Source organism: Pleurodeles waltl, chromosome 12 (assembly GCF_031143425.1).
Source record: "Pleurodeles waltl isolate 20211129_DDA chromosome 12, aPleWal1.hap1.20221129, whole genome shotgun sequence".
NCBI lineage: Eukaryota > Metazoa > Chordata > Amphibia > Caudata > Salamandridae > Pleurodeles > Pleurodeles waltl.
The window spans coordinates 222,916,004-222,931,907 of NC_090451.1; the positions used below are offsets into that span (position 1 = coordinate 222,916,004).

At 43.2% G+C, this 15,904-nt stretch overlaps 1 protein-coding gene across 4 annotated transcripts in view; it reads left to right on the forward strand.

Annotated features, from left to right (window-relative positions):
• Positions 1 to 15,904, forward strand: part of NFAT5 (nuclear factor of activated T cells 5) — a 643,105-nt gene that overhangs the window by 149,279 nt on the left and 477,922 nt on the right. For all 4 annotated transcript variants that reach the window (XM_069216876.1, XM_069216877.1, XM_069216880.1 and 1 more), the window contains exon 2: positions 274 to 408. In XM_069216876.1, the coding sequence (XP_069072977.1) occupies positions 274 to 408 (135 nt within the window). The remainder of the gene's footprint in view (positions 1 to 273; positions 409 to 15,904) is intronic.

Here is a 15,904-nt window from a genome sequence, read left to right on the forward strand (position 1 = left end):
TTTTGGCTGTTACATAGCAACATTGAGGCGACTTGTGTAAATGGAAAATCTAGTTTTGTTGTTTAGTCAGTGTGGCTTAACATGCTAACAGACGGCAAACACATAGAACACAGTCTATATCATATTTTTATCTTATCACCACGTTCTTGATGTTATGGAAAGGTTGTCATTTGTGCCATTCTGCCACTGACCCTCTTCTCTTTTACAGAGGTATAATTTAGTCCGTTTGCAGAAAAATGGTCCTAACCAAAATCTGTCTTGTCTCGTTTCTAGAATCAGTCTATGACCTTCTTCCAAAGGAGCTACAGTTGCCTCCATCTAGAGAAACCTCAATAGCACCAATGAGTCAGACAAGTGGTGGTGAGGCAGATGAGGTGGGATCTCCACCCCCAGCTGTTGTTGCTGCTGGTAAGCACTTCATTTTTGTCATTCTGTATTTGTGTTGTATACCTCTCTGGCATCCTGAGCAGTGCTGGCAAAGTTTAAAGTTAAGGGTATAAAAACAAGTCTTCTAGGATGAGGTAACTTTTTTAAGACAAGTGACACCTTTTGTAGGCATATTTTGTGTTCTCTGATGTTGATGCACACAGTTTCACAGTAATGGATAAGAGTACACGGCTTGTCCCTAGAAAACCACCCAATTAAAAATTTCAAGTTTTGGGTGGTTTCAAACAAATTAGTAAATGCCTTGCCAGGAGCAGAAACCAAAATAATTGCTTGATCTGTTTTGAATAGTGGAAACAGAGCTTTTATTAATGGTCACTCAAGGATGGGAGATATGGAACCATGTTCATTTATTTAGTATATGTGTACGTTTTCTTTCTGCATTCTCAGATGCGGTTAGTGAAATATCATGGCTTCACATACCTCATGGAAATTGTTGTAGAAAATGCCAGTAATTCAGCGAGGAATAATCCACCTTTGTTAGGGTCATTCCCTAAAAATAATGGTTGGTGGCATTAGTGTAAGTCTTTTAGTTACTTTATTTTTCACAGCTCGCAGTGCTTAAGTTGTTCTTCATTGTCAAGTAGTTTTACCTGTAGTAATGAAAATCTCACCCTTATCAATTTCAAATTTAACGTTTGTTCATGACGCTAATTATCTGCCTTTTATATTTATTCAAGATGTTCAGAAGTAATGTATTATGCAGAGCACTCTACCTTCTGCCCTCTGAAAGCAATATAATTAGCAGTTGTTGTTATTCCCTACTTTAGTATCGGATTAATATGTTTTATATAGAATACATCCCTTGGCAGAAAATTATAGTTATTGTAAGTGTCTTGGTGTTGTAGTAAGAATAATAGAATGCTCCCACTGCGATATATAAAAACGTACTACCTCACGATTACTTCAGACATACTACATAAAGAAGCTTTACAGCACTGCTCAGAGTTAATTTGCTGCCTAAGGTGCCGAGCAAAATCTGTGGATTTAATAGTGTCCAAAGGACAGTATTAGTCAGAGATGTGTATTTCGTTTTGTGATCACTTCTTTACAGACTATTTTGCTGTGCAGTTCGCCTCTGATTTCAGAAAATACAGTTGCTACTGAATTATTCTTCTACCAATTCTTTACTGGCTAATTGGTCAGAAAATTACACCTGCTAGCTTATTTTGATCTAAAAATACACAATCACTCTTTAAATCCACAGATGAAAATTGATGATTTTCTTTTCACTGACTTTGTTCTTTGAGCTTTTACTGGTTTAAATAAACAGAAATTTCTGTTGCCTCCATGTGCCCTGGCCAGTCGGAATCCTCATTTGAAGCCTGGAGTCTGTAGGTAGGAGAGGGCTGGTGGGTGAGAGTGTTGTCCTACGAAGGGGAAGGAGGGACACAAAGACATACTCACTAATATCGACATAACAAAATAAACTTGTAGTTAAGAAAAACACTCGGAGCCTTTGACTTTGCGCTTAGGGAACTTAGAAAGTGTAAAGACAAGCGTTCGAGGGCATTAAAAGCAATTAAAAATAATTTTTTGTCCCGTCCAGGTAGGCATTTGCAAGAGATGGGCAATTTGTATTTCGGTAGCAGTGTCCCTGTCGACCTATTCAAAAGTTGCTAGAGGATTAACATGCCAAACATAGCAAAAGTACAGCCAGAGAAAAGGTGACCTTGGCAGCCTAATTGCAAACAAAACATTTTCTTCGTGTTCTGTATAAAGTATTGTATTTATTTATTCGGCCAGTGAACTTTCTTATTAATCATTTAAAGATTGAAATTATGTTAAACGACTCTAACTTTGTTTTGAAGGGTTACTAGTCTATGAGAAAGATAAATGCAACGTGAGGCCTTCAGCATTTGTTCAGTTTGCCTTCTGCAATCTGTATACATTGTTTATTCCTCTCCTCATTCGCAACTATTCAACGTATTTTTTTAAACAAAAAGAATATGTTCTTTGTGAATAGTAACATTTATCACATAGAATTGGAACAGTTTATTTGCCTTCCGGGCATCCTCCATCGTTCCCCTTTTATTCTCCACACAAAGGGATTGATACCCTCATACGTAATCGGTCCTTCATGATTCTTTAAGCTTATTCTATTCACTTTGTGTAGATGAGCCTTGAAATACATTTGTAGGCTGACCAGTAAACATACAAAGATTCCTGCTACTATACAGAACCAATCCTTTGTTACACAGATATTCCTTGGCACACGAAAGGGTTTTGTAGGAGTATAATATATTTTATGAGGAATGGACCCAGGAATGTAGTCAATAGATAGCACGTGTAATCGTTAGTGGTACCTGGGCACTGCTCTAGTCTTGTAATACCAGACCACAGCTCTTTATGCAGAACAAATCCAATGCAATAGTTCCTGTTTACCTGGAGGGCTATGTTCCTGCTTGTATTAAATAACGCGTTTCAGGGGTTTTCCCTTGATAGAAACGAAATCTACAAAAGCGTATATTACTTGGGATTTTTTGTAGTGTTTTACATTTATGCAGTCATGTCATTTACAGGTGTTTTCTACATGTAGGGCTCTCCAGAATATATGCAGAGCTACTTGAGCATATTGTGCCTGGGAAAAGGACACTGAACCTCTTGCATGGCAAAGAAAGCAGTATTTCTGCACTTCTGCATTCTATTGCATATACGACTCACAAATTATATTAAATCTCTGTGTGACATAAATGAGTAGTAGGGACATCATTACTCATTTTTAGCCAGGAAGCTGTTATTTTCATAAGTAAACATTTTCGTTGGTTTATCATTCAGACCTAGAAAAGTTACTTTTTAGGAGCCCTTCACATATGCTGCCATGACCCTAAACATCAAACCCCTGATATTTCTTTCTTTCTTACATTTACAGTGACTGCAGTTGACCTAGGTCTAGTTGATGTTTGGCATTCATAGTCGCCATCGTATAGAATACCATTTGTGGAATCTTTTTCACGTGTCCACAGCATCTTCTTAAGTTGCCCTGGAACTATCTTAAAATAATGTTTTCATCTGCCAACTAAGCCTGGTTTGCATACAAGGATTCAACTTTAAACAGTTTATTTCAGAATTAGTGTTTTTCAGTTTGCCCAAAAATAGCTTTGCTTTTGACCATGGGTGGATCATCTTAGCTACAGGGTTTTAAAGCAAAAACTAGCATTTGTCTTCTGTTTACTTTTTTTTCAGTGGTCAGATAAAAGAAAGGATGAACAGCTCTGACCTTCGCTGTGATAAGCCTTACGTTTGTAGGAATTGATGGTGATTTCAGGATGGTGGGCGGTGGGGGAGGTGATAGGCTTTCCTTGCATAGCTATAGGACTCTGTTATCCATCTTAGTACCAAAGGTCCATCTCATCACAGCACAGACCCTCCCTAGTGGCAGGGTTGTCTTAAGTTTCCATTCCACAAAAGCAGAGCCATACCAAAGCCATCTTCTGCATCAGAAAACAAGGAGGCAGTAATGCTTCACAGTTGCACTTGTTTGCTATTAACTCTTTGCAAGTTGGCATTGCAACAAGGCATTTTTCCTGCTGGTCTCCAAGATTTCAGGGGATTGACAACACCAGAGCAGTTGTCCGAAATATGAATTCCTGTTTATTGCTTGAGTGAAAGATTCTTTAGTATGTTCTTGACATGCCCACCTTTGAGGTCAGGGGCCATCCACCCGTAGACTGCAACTTTCATACACTCCAAGTGTTATAATTTTTCCTTTTGCAAAGGCCCTGAATTCTTAGAACCCCTGCTGTTTATCCTAATTTCTGCTTCTTTAATAGGATGATGTAATTCTGAGCATGGTTTAGGTCAGCTTTATTGTCTCAGACTGAAAGCTGCTAACAGTTCACAACTGTTCTACTGGAGTTCTTGACCTGCTTCTTGATTACTCAGTGGAGCTTTTGTGATACAGATGATCTTAGCTGCCTTTGTCGAAATGTATGTAATTCCTGACCTTTGGGCATAAGAGCATGCTGCATCAGGGGCAATCTGCTTACTTGAAGCGATTCTTCACAATTTGGACTCCGTGAACGGTCCAGGTATTTACAGTCATTGGACCAGCCTTTAGTGTCCTAAGAGGACAATAACGGCAGGTGAGCGACAGCTGAGCAATCTGTGTCAAACGGAGTTTATTATGAATCACCTATGTTGTTTTTGCTTGGAGCAAACCTCCATCCATTGTCATGAAACACTCCATTAAGGCGGTGTCTGTGTCAAGCGTAAGGCACATGCCTCACAGATATTTTACAGGTGAGCACATGGCCTACACCTCCAAAGATGTATACGCGCATAACCTTTTCTTGTCTCTAAGGTCCCGAAGTTATGCTATTTTGGAAATATATTTGACTAAAACCGCTCTGTTCATCTCTCCTTTCGTAAAAATGTCAGTCTCCTCCTCTATTTTCTTTCTTAGTTGCAGTGAGATCTGCCTACAGATGTAGAATTGGAATTAGTCTAGGTGTATGAGTAGGATGAAGTTAACTTTGACTGCTGATTGTATTCTGTAGACGTTTTTCCAGTTATTGAGATCCACCCATGCCAGTGCATTTGATAAGAAATATAGACTGCTGACTCTTTAAAAAAAATAATATATATTTATTTAAAAAGTTACTGGAAAAAAGCTCTGTCCTACAAACAGCTGAAGAGGTTTTTGGGTGTCAGTGTTACAAATTGATAATGTGGAAAACATCTTAGAGCTAAGATTAACAGTCATCATAAAGGTTACTTTATCTTTTATTCCAAGTGATGGAAATACTAGTAATTAGTGTGTAGCATAGACCGAGCATTTTACTTTAAGTTTACCAGGCGGATTCTTCTGCTTTTCTTGAGTGCCTTAGCAGGGCTCTAACACTAGAACCGATCGTAGTTTTAGTTTCAGTGCAGTACTGTGAAACTTTCTTGCAGGCCCTTTCTTGGCCCCTCATCCTCGTTAGTACTGCTGTTCACTAACAGGTTAAGAGTCCCTTCCCGTGGAAAGCTGTAACCTTGACTCTCCAAAGGAGATGCCTTCAGTTTAACACAGTAACGTGTGTTTGGTCTTACGTTGTTTCTCGTTTCTGATTGGGAGGACAGCAAACTTGGTTGGCATCATGAAGCATAGCATTTTCTGATAGCTCCAGGCGACCAGTAAGTAGGATGTCTTGGCAGCCATTAACACACCAAAGTTGTGTATTTGTGGAAGCGTTTTATTTAACGAGTGGCATCATTGTCAATTGTCAGAGTAGAGGTGGATTCCGTTGGTTATGTAGTTTGAGATTCAGAATGACTCCGTGTAGGAGTGTGTGACTGACCGTAAAAGCATTTCTTTACTAGTGATATATAAACAGCAAGTTATAGCCCAGTATTTGCAGCTCAGATTAAGTTGTAGATAAAATAAAAGAATGTGAAAAAAAACAGCTGATGCAGAATGGATACCACAGTCTTACTGCTTGGATAACGATTACTAAAACTAAAATTGAATTGTTCAGTCACTCAGTCTAGCTGTCTGAAAACAGTTGTGTATGAAATGCTAACGGCAGATCACTTTCATAAAATTAACTCCATTTACACATCGCTTAAAAATCCTCAAAATGAATTACAACCTCCCCATTTATTGTATCTTAAGTTCTTCCTCGTTTGTGCCCGTTATACAGCCATACAGAGTAGTTAGTGCAAATTCCATTTAACTTTAGTTTTGGTAGTGTGATTAGAAAACTGCAAGTACACATGCAGAAGGTATTTAAAGCATGTATTCTGTTACAAAAAAAGCTTGAAAATAAATATCTAAGTTTTTGCAGTCATACTTTAGAATGGCTGTTCGTCCAGATAATGACAGTGAAACATGCTCACCGCTTGGGTCTGGAAACATCCCCACTTTAAGTAGCATCTTCAAGCTCATGTTTGTGTGTTTGGAAATTGGAAAAAATGCTTCAGATACAGGATGAGAATTTCATAATTCGAATTGTTTATCTTCAGCTGATGGGGCATTGCATGCACAGTATTTTGTTTGTGTTCCTAGTCCTTCTTTTACCTATTTTCCTCTGCGCCATAGCACACTATTTAAAAAGCGATCTGGTGTTTCGTTGTCATGACACCCTAGTTGTAGGCATGTGGGATGGATATATGATGTTCAAGAGCATTTCCTGATTGAGTTGCATGGATAGTAGCATTGGTGAGAGTTCAACTAGTCACTCTTAATTGTAATTGTTGTACCATCATTCTAAGCCTAACTTCTTATTCTGCACTTTCTATTTCCAGTTTACCATAGAAGTATCTTATCTTTCTTTACAGGTAAAATACTTGAATATTCTGGTCAGTTTTTAGTTATTTAACTTTGGACACATTCTTCTCATTGTCAAAATACATTATTGTAGGTACATGAATTTGTTTTATTAGTTAGGAAATTCAACAGAGATTCATCTTCAGCCATCCTTCATTTTGCTGATTTGGACTATAGCCACACACTCAACATAGTCCTGTTTCTGAGAAAAAACACCCAAGATCTAACATGCCTACTTTTTTTAGTGAGTACACAGTCGAGGCGAACTTGGTTGGGGCAAGTCTGTTTAATCAAGTGTGAGTGGAAAATGCAGGTGAGAACTTTGCAAAGACTGGTCCACATATAGCATTATGGGGTACGGCAGAACTGTGTAACTAGTGAATATTGGAGTCTATTTTTTGTGACCAGTCTCTCACTTGTAGTGTGTTTTCCTACTGTTAGAAGTATTATGGCTACAGTAACAGCTGCCTTCATATTAGACTGCATGAAGTTTCTCTCAGTCGTCGCTCTCTTCATAATTACACAAACGCTGTGGAGAAATGCATGGGCTCTTTTCAAAGCTTCGTAAGAGCTTGGCCATGTCAATTTTGATTCACAGATCTCCTGGGGTTCAGAACAGGATCATGTCCTTCTGAAAGCCAAAATATGGCTGGATTCTTATTCTTAATTGTTTATCTTTACTTGCAATCTCGTTCCCCAAGAAGCTTACTTTATCTCCATTCAAACCCACCCTAATCAAAATTGTAGGTAATTTACATAGCAATTATGTGTTCTGCAAGATAATCTCAACCACAGTTGAGTGATTAGATACTCCACAATTACATCCTATTGTGGGAGAGAAGAGAATACCCTTCATTGTGCAGTTTTTAAAAATACTTTATTTTATTTTTGTACATCAACCAGACAACAGATTGACATGAATGACATTGGTATGACTGCAAGTTTGCGCATACACAGTGTATAAACCAGTAGTACCAATGCACCTACATTCAGGGTGACTTGACTATATGCAGGTCGTGCAGTTTTATGATGGGTCCTACAGTTCCTAGACAATATCCATGACATGATAATGTCTCTAGGGCCAAGGTCAGATCTAGCCTCCATCAAAGTGGAATACATTCGTAAACATGGATGCACATGTTGGTTGCAACCTGAAAGCTTATGGGAGCGGAAGTTATACCAATCGAGTGTCGATTCAAACATATACCAAAGATCCCTCAGATCTCATTTATACTCCAGTTTCGCCGTCCTTGTCCACTTCAACTGTCTCTTCTACACTGGCCCTGACTAGGTGAGTCTGATAGGGTTCCCAGATATCTTTCGGGCGGCTGCAAGCAGGGAGCAGCTCACGGTAGGTATCACTGCGTGTTGCAATATGCCATATCCTTATGCCATTTCCTGAACGTCTGGAGTGGGCTGCAGGCCTTGCGCATCGCTATCCTATAGCTTGTGAGAAATAGCCCAATAGTGCACCTCCCTTTCCTACCCCAGCAATGCCAATAAGGGTGTCGGCTTTTCAGGGTCCCTGAGGATCTCCTCTAGCTCCTTATACACGGTCCACCAAAGCCTCTGCACCCGGGTCAGAACAAAGCAATGTGCACAGATCCTGCCTCCTTGTAATCTAAACACAGGCACCTTGAACTGTCTTGCCGGTGTGTAATATATCCTGTTGACGTATTTAAAATGCAATAATCTGGGCCTTCTGTTCATTAAAATGGATTTCACGACTGAGCAGCAGTATGTCCACTGATTGTTGCTGATAGTGGCCCCCAGGTCCCTCTGCCATTCAAGCCTTACTTTCAAGATTCCCGGCCTCCATGTTTCCTGCGTGTATGCATATAATCATGCCACGATGCTGCAGGGTGCTGTCATTTGAACGAAAAAGGACAGGCCGATATATCTGGTGGTTCAAGCACGTCCTCTCTCAACAAGCCATGAATTCACCAACTCTGTAGTAATGGAATGGGGCTAATATGGTGGGGATGATATTCTGCTGTCGGGTCAATTCCCAACTGCACATCGTTCTGTCACAAAAGAAGTCTCCCATAGTCTATAAGCCCAACTCCTGCAGTGCATTTACAATCCCCTGTTCCTGACCCATGGGGAGCCACAGACCGCAATCTAAGTGCACGTGGCGAGTACAGCAGCTACCGAGCGTGTCTCTCCAGGAAGCTCTGCCAGAAGCAAATCATTGTGTTCAAGGAATCAAAGACTTTATGATGCCTCACCTGTTTCCCAAACATCACCTGAGGTAGCGTGTGTGGGGCTACAGTATCTCACTCCAGCCACAAATGTGACCGATCCTGATGGCGGTGTCTCTAGTAGTGTGCTAACATGCACTATACAGCCCTGTAGTAGGTTTCCAAATCAGGGGCATTGAGGCCTCCCAAATCATAGGATAAGGTCATGGTATCGCCGCTCAGCTGTAGCTGCTTTCCTGCCTAGGCCAGTCGGACCATAAGGGTCCTTATGTTATATACCGCTTGAGGTAGTAAAATAGGGATATTCTTGAACAGGAAGAATAAACGCAGCAGCACCACTATTTTCATAATGGCTATGCTCCCAGTGAGCGACAGCGTCAATCTAACCCACTGGTTTATCATCTCCAAGAGCTTCTGCACCACTTTGTCATAGTTATCTAATTTCACCACCACCGGGGCTGTGTGCGCCTGTATTCCCAGGTAGCGTACCAAATCTGTCATCCACTGCAGAGGGAAATCCAACTGTACCGGAGTTGTGGAGGGGGTGAGTGGGAATATGATGGACTTATCCCAATTGTCTGGAGTTCTCAGTGCACCTCAAACAATATCACCTCTTGTAGAACAGGAGCAGGGTTATGCTCGGGTTGAGTACATACAGGAGAGTGTCGTCAGCGTATGTGCATGCGATTAGGTTGTAATGAGGGAACTGTAGACCTCTGTGTGCATTGTAGTCCCAAAGTGCGCAAGTCAGCGACTCTGCTACCAGAGCATATAACAATGGTGAAGGGGGTATCCCTGTCTGTTACACCTCAAGATGTCTATGGGGGCAGTGACAACACCGTTGACCCACATACGAGCAGTAGGCCGTGTGTAGAGCACCTGAACAAGCTGGAGGAAGACTTCTCCCACCCTAATACGCCTCAGGACTGCAAACATGGAACCCCACGCCACCTAAACAAATGTTTTTTCTGAGTTGAGGAGTACAGCCATAGCATGCACATCAGGGTCCATGTGCTGAATCACACGAAAGAGCTTTTTGATACTAAATATCAAGAAACAACCCATAATGAAGCTGGTCTGTTCCAGGCTTATCACACCAGGAAACAACGGGGCCAACTGATTGGCCAGGATCTTCACATAAATTTTAGTGTCAATATTCAACAGCGATAGCGGCCTATAAGATGAGCAACAATCCGCCAGTTTACCCGGCTGCAGAAGAGTGACCAGAAGGGCCTTGCACATAGCAGGGGGCATACAACCCTCATTGACCTTCTCCTCGTACAGAATAACCTAGTGTGGAATAAGCTGATCTTGGTATGCCTTATAAAAGGCAACGGTTAGCCCATCTGTGCCTGGAGCTTTACTGCTCGACAATGCTTTAAGCGCAGCTTGTATCTTTCTCTGGTGCAGAGGAGCCATAAGGTGCTCCCTTGTGAGCCTTTTCATTGCAATATGTGCAAAATACTCAGTGGATGCATTTTTACTGTAGAAGACCCACAGATTGTATTGATCAGCATATTATCTGCGGAATCAGTCCGAAACCTGCTCTGTTGTGCTCAAGGGCAGCCCCGCTCATCTTGCACCTCTAGAATCGCTTCATTTTCACACAGTAGTGCCACCAGTGTTGCTTCCGGGTGTTCCCCATTGCTGTTTGTCCGACTTGTTGCATACTTCCCTAAGTGGCTAATATCACTGCGCTAACTCGTAGTAATCCTCCACTGTGCCCCTTGTGGCACCCAGGAAGCCCTCCTTCGATGACTCCCCATGCTGCTGCTTTATATCTGCAGTTTCTACCTCTAAGTGCGTCGCATGACCACGCAGTTTAAGAATCCCAGTGTGCTTAGTGATGCTCCAAATGTAAACCTTAAAGACCTCATATACTGTTGCAAACTTGGCAACTGAACCAACATTAGTGTGAAAGAGCTTGTCTCTGGCCTGCACTAGCTCTTTCCTGAATGCAGTGCCCAGGAAAGAGTCTGGCCGGAAGCGATACGTGAACGCAGGCGGCCGAGGGCTGCGCAACCCCATCTCTAAGACTACTGATGAATGGTCACAAAATGTGCATGGTAGCGACTCGCAGCACCTTACGCGTGAAACCAAGCTTCTGGACAATAACCAAAAGTAAATGCGTGTGTAGATGTCATGCACGTTAGAGTAATGACTGTAACTTGTCCCCATGGGGAACTTATGTCGTTGGATAGCCAGAAAGCGAGGGTGGGTAATGATTTCTGTTATGGCACGAGCTGATCCCCTGAAGCAGTTCTGCTTGGGGCACAACATGCAGTTATCTCCACCCCGGAATGAGGTAAGTTGCCCCATTGAACCAGTTGGGCACCAAGTGTACCGTAAAACTGTGAATCGTCGTAGTTAGGCCCGTAAACCCCAACCATTTAGATCATCCTTATAACAGCTCACCACTACATGTCTGCCTCCGCGGTCTACACACCCCTCCTGCAATTTAACTCCCTAGCCCCTGCAAACCCAAATCAGTACACCCTTGACACGGTGGTGAAGCCTGCTGCACAACAGAAATCCTGCATTCTACGCCACTCCAAGGAACTAGATGTGTTTCCTGCACTATTGCAACATCAATTCCGTGCATCTGTAGATATGCAACCACCTTGTGTAGCTTCCTGCAGTTGTTCAGCCCCCTGACAATCCCCATGAGGAACCTTAGCAGTGAAGGGCCTGGAGTACCTGCCACTGCATTCCATGGGTCATCCACATCATTGTGCGGCCCTACTTGCCCAGCTATCACGGCCACAGAGCATGTTGCCTCATCCAAAGCCAGTACATAGAAAACAGTTGCCTGAAACAGTACCCACCTACGCAGTGAACCCCTGCAACTGACACAGCAGTGCATAATCCAAACCTACCCCTTCAAGAAAACCCCAGACAGAGTTAGGTGGAACACACATGGGGCTAGATTTTGTCCAGCTCGTCTCCTCCTACCTTATAGTGCCCTGTGAGGCTGTACACCATGCATATTGTGTGCTTAAAACTATTTAAAACAATGATTCAAGTCTAACAGTCGCAGCCACTGCCCTGCTACAGAACACAGTGGATTAAATAGGGTCTCCAGGGTAGCATAGAAGTACACAGTGACAGCGCAGCAGCAGCAGGAGTCCCCTTACCACATTCCAATGCGCTTACCATCTGGAATAGTCCACAGCAAGTCTGTTTGAGTACCTCCGGCGACACCCAGGATATGCAGGGGAAAAGAGAGCTGGCCATTGAGGGAGCATCCGACTGGGCCCTACTAAGGACAATATTCCCAGGTACATGGATGACACAGGAACATCTTGGATGACTCACTGAACCTCCCTGCTGGTGGGTGCCAGACTTGCTCCTCTGTCCTGCATGCTTCATGTGTCTTAATGGTCCGACCTAGGGGAGCAGCTTCAAACCCCCGCTGCCTCCCTGCGCTTTGGGAGCTGCTGCAGCTGTTTCTGGACTCCAGAGATCAACCGTTACCCGCAACTGCACCACCTACAACATACTATACTCCATTTACAGTTCTTGCAACCTTTGTTTGGCTGGGATGGCTTGCCTACATGCTTCCCTTACTTGCTGCGTGAAATCCTGATACAAGGACAGTTCTGAGCCTTTGTGTCGGAGAACCTTCAGTTCTCTTGCATTGTGGAGTGCTGCATGACGAGCTCTGTAATTTAACAGTCTTGTAATAATGGGCCGAGGTTTGGCCCCTGCCACTGGGTGAGGCGCAAGGAAAAGGTGGGCACGCTGCATCACAAAGATCTCTGAGACAGTCTCTCGCCCCAAAAGATCAACAAGGAGCCATTCCATGTAGCATTCCAGATTGTCTGTAAGTGGACTCTGTAATGCCAACAATTCTTGGGTTGTTTCCTTCATGAGCGGGCTTCAAGATCCTTTGTCTTCGACTATTGTGCAAGCATTATTTTTTCTGAGACGCTGACATAGTAACTTGTTCTCCTTCAGCCTGAGAGTCACACCACTCAACCATATTGAGGTGCTCAGTATGGGTGCCCTGCCATTCTGAAATGCTGTCAATTCTGAATGATAAAGCATAGATTTTGATGCGTCAGTCTTCTTGAATCTATGTTGCATAGAAGCTAGGGTCTGTTTCAGGTCTTTGCCCACCTCTGTCTCAGCCTCCTTTTGCGTGGCCCCCGACACTGCTGCTGAGCTGCCATCACAAGCCTTGAAACTCTTTCACAGATCGAACTGTAATTTGGGCTGTGTCATGTCCATCTGGCCCATGTTGCCAATGAGTCGCTAGAAGCCCTGCACAGGGTTCCCCAGCTTCAAATGAATTTCTCAGGATCTACCCAGGCGACAACTCCCACAGGTATGTCCGACCTTCTGCATCATGGAGCGCCAGCTTGCAACTGCACATGCATTGTTTGCTGCTCACCTACCAACCATGAACACAATCACGTAGAACAATGTACCATGCAAAGGCAGGTGCACCAATACTGTAAGTGGCTCGAGTCACCACATCGCTGCAGGCTTCCGGTGTGATCTTCACCTATTACCTGTATTGGGATCTCAGGGGAAGAATGGAGCAGCCTCAGACCATATCTCAGTCCAGTGCAGAACCTTGACCAGTGAAAGCAAGTTCAGTGGGATCCAGAACGCCAACACCAAACCACCCCACCTGCAATGGTCTCCCGTGCAGCGTGCATCCCTATCTTAGTGCCGATACAGGTTCATGGCCAGATATGTTTATCCCTTCATTACTCAGGCTGTGGGGGACAGATGTACATTGCAGGTGCTAATAGTTCCAGTCATCAGCTCAGGCCCACCTGGCTGCTCCAAGAGAGGTTGCCTCCCAGTGACAACCGCGTCTCAGCAGGTGGCTCAAGGCAGGGCTAATTGAATGGGCCACTACACACACACACACACATACACGTGCACCCCCTGGCATGAGAGCAGGTCCAACTGTTGAGGTCCAGGTGGAATATACTTAATTCTTTGAGGTCCCGCTGCCGCCTTGGTCAGGGGCCTGCCCCAACCCTCAGGCCCCGGTTCATGCCAAGGTTGTTGCTCCTGCATCAAGGAGTCAGCTTCCAAAGTGCAGGGGCCACGTCTTCACCATGGCCAAGATGCGGGTGGCCCCTATTACCTGGACACCATGTACAAGGCCAATACGGGGCCTGTTGCACTGCTTATGTGGGCGCCAGTGTGGTGTGGTGACTCCTTTGAGCGGACTGCCGGCCGAGTTCTCCGGCCTCAGACAACATTCAGCAATGCCTCATGGGATCGCGCTCTACAGTATGCCAGTCGCCAGGCCCAACAAAACAGACCACAGGTTCACTCAGCAAATGGCCGCAGACGTTCACAGCTCCCTTATGCCCTGGGGGCCATGGAGATCAGCCAGACTCCCCTATGACAGTCGACCCCGGCGGCCACCAGTTGGCCCCACTGTAGTGTGAGATTAACCATCTCGCAGTCGGCCCTAGGCAGGGTCTGCAGCCTTGTTCACCACCTATCTCGATGCACCTATGGCTGCCAAGAATGGGCGACCACGGCCAGGCTCCTCATAATATAAGCGCCTAGATGATTTAGAATTGAATGACGGCGAAGGAGCTGCCTAGCTGGCTGCCATCTTCGAGTCTGGCAAACTGCGCCCCCTTCATTGTGTAGTTAATTAAAAATATTACAGCCTTTAGATTTTAGTAATGGTGCACTAATCTCTTCAACTGAATTCTTCGATAGAACAGTAGAATTAAAAAAAACAACAACAAAAAACCTCTGCTCGTTTAAAATATTCGGAGCTCAAAGAATAGGTAGATTACGTCAGGAAGCATCGTAGTATTCTCTGGCTGAAGACCATAAGTCAAAACTTACAAAGTAAGCAATTAAAATGTTCTGTTTTATTAAGTTATAATTAATTAATGAGCATAAATTAAGAACGGCAGATCAAAAAAGGCTTTCACTTATAAGGCAGTTTTGAGCAAGTGTGGAGCTGAGACTAGTAACATTCCAGTCTGGCACGTTTAACATAGGCTCTTCTCTGTTTGAGAAGTCATGATATTACACCAGCCACACCTCTCTGCCTCTGTGTGTTGGGTGTGCAGTTAAAAGGGACATAAATGTGTACTGTTATGTGCCAAGTAAAGGTCCGAGTTTTTGTTTTCGTATTTGTGAAAAAGTTATACATTTACTAAGTTCCAGTCTTGTACATTTCTGGTGTTTCAGGTAACAGTTGCTAGTACTGGCTAGGGTTCAAAAGCTGCTGTTAGCATTTCTTTGATATTTTTTTTTTTCAGAGTTATCATTTTATTTGTTGTGTCCGGTCTTTGCAAAGCATTATTTAAGAAACATAAAATAAGCATTATGAGGAAAAGCAAACTCCTCTGTTATCATATTTCAAAACTGTACTTTGAAGTCAGTGTGGTCTCAGTTCTTTATAAATTGCATCATTAATTTCTTACATATTTTTCACTCAGGAAACGCTGCAAATAACTTAAAAAGAATAATTGTCAGAATTAAAAGGAAAACACTTAGCGGGGCCTGATTTACTTTCCCCAGCATTCAGCCATTGCTACTCTGCAATATTCCAGGGAGCAGACTTATGGGCCTTCAGGAGAAGTGTCATCTTCTGTCTCAGTTCAGTGAAATGGCCACCATTCCCACACTGGGACTTTCTACTGCCTTTTCGGTAGTGAGAAACTCCAAGTCTTCAACACATGTAAATAAGTAATTTCGACAGCATTACCTTCTATTAATGATGAAGGTTTTCACTGGTTGTAAGTTCATAGGCAGTAATTACCCTCCTCCCCTGAGATGTTTCATGAATCTTGATTTTCTACAGTACCGCCGAGTCATATAATTATTACCTGTTAAAGATATCCAATTTTTACACATTTTTGCTGCTTTAACTTTAAAATTTAGGCTTTTGCTCATTGAGGGCAGCAGCTTCAGACTATGGTCCCCGCTTTCCTCTCCCTCTAAATTTTTGTGATGTTCTGCCTGTATTTTTACCTAACATACTGCTGCACAGTACTGTAGTTTCTAATATGTGCCA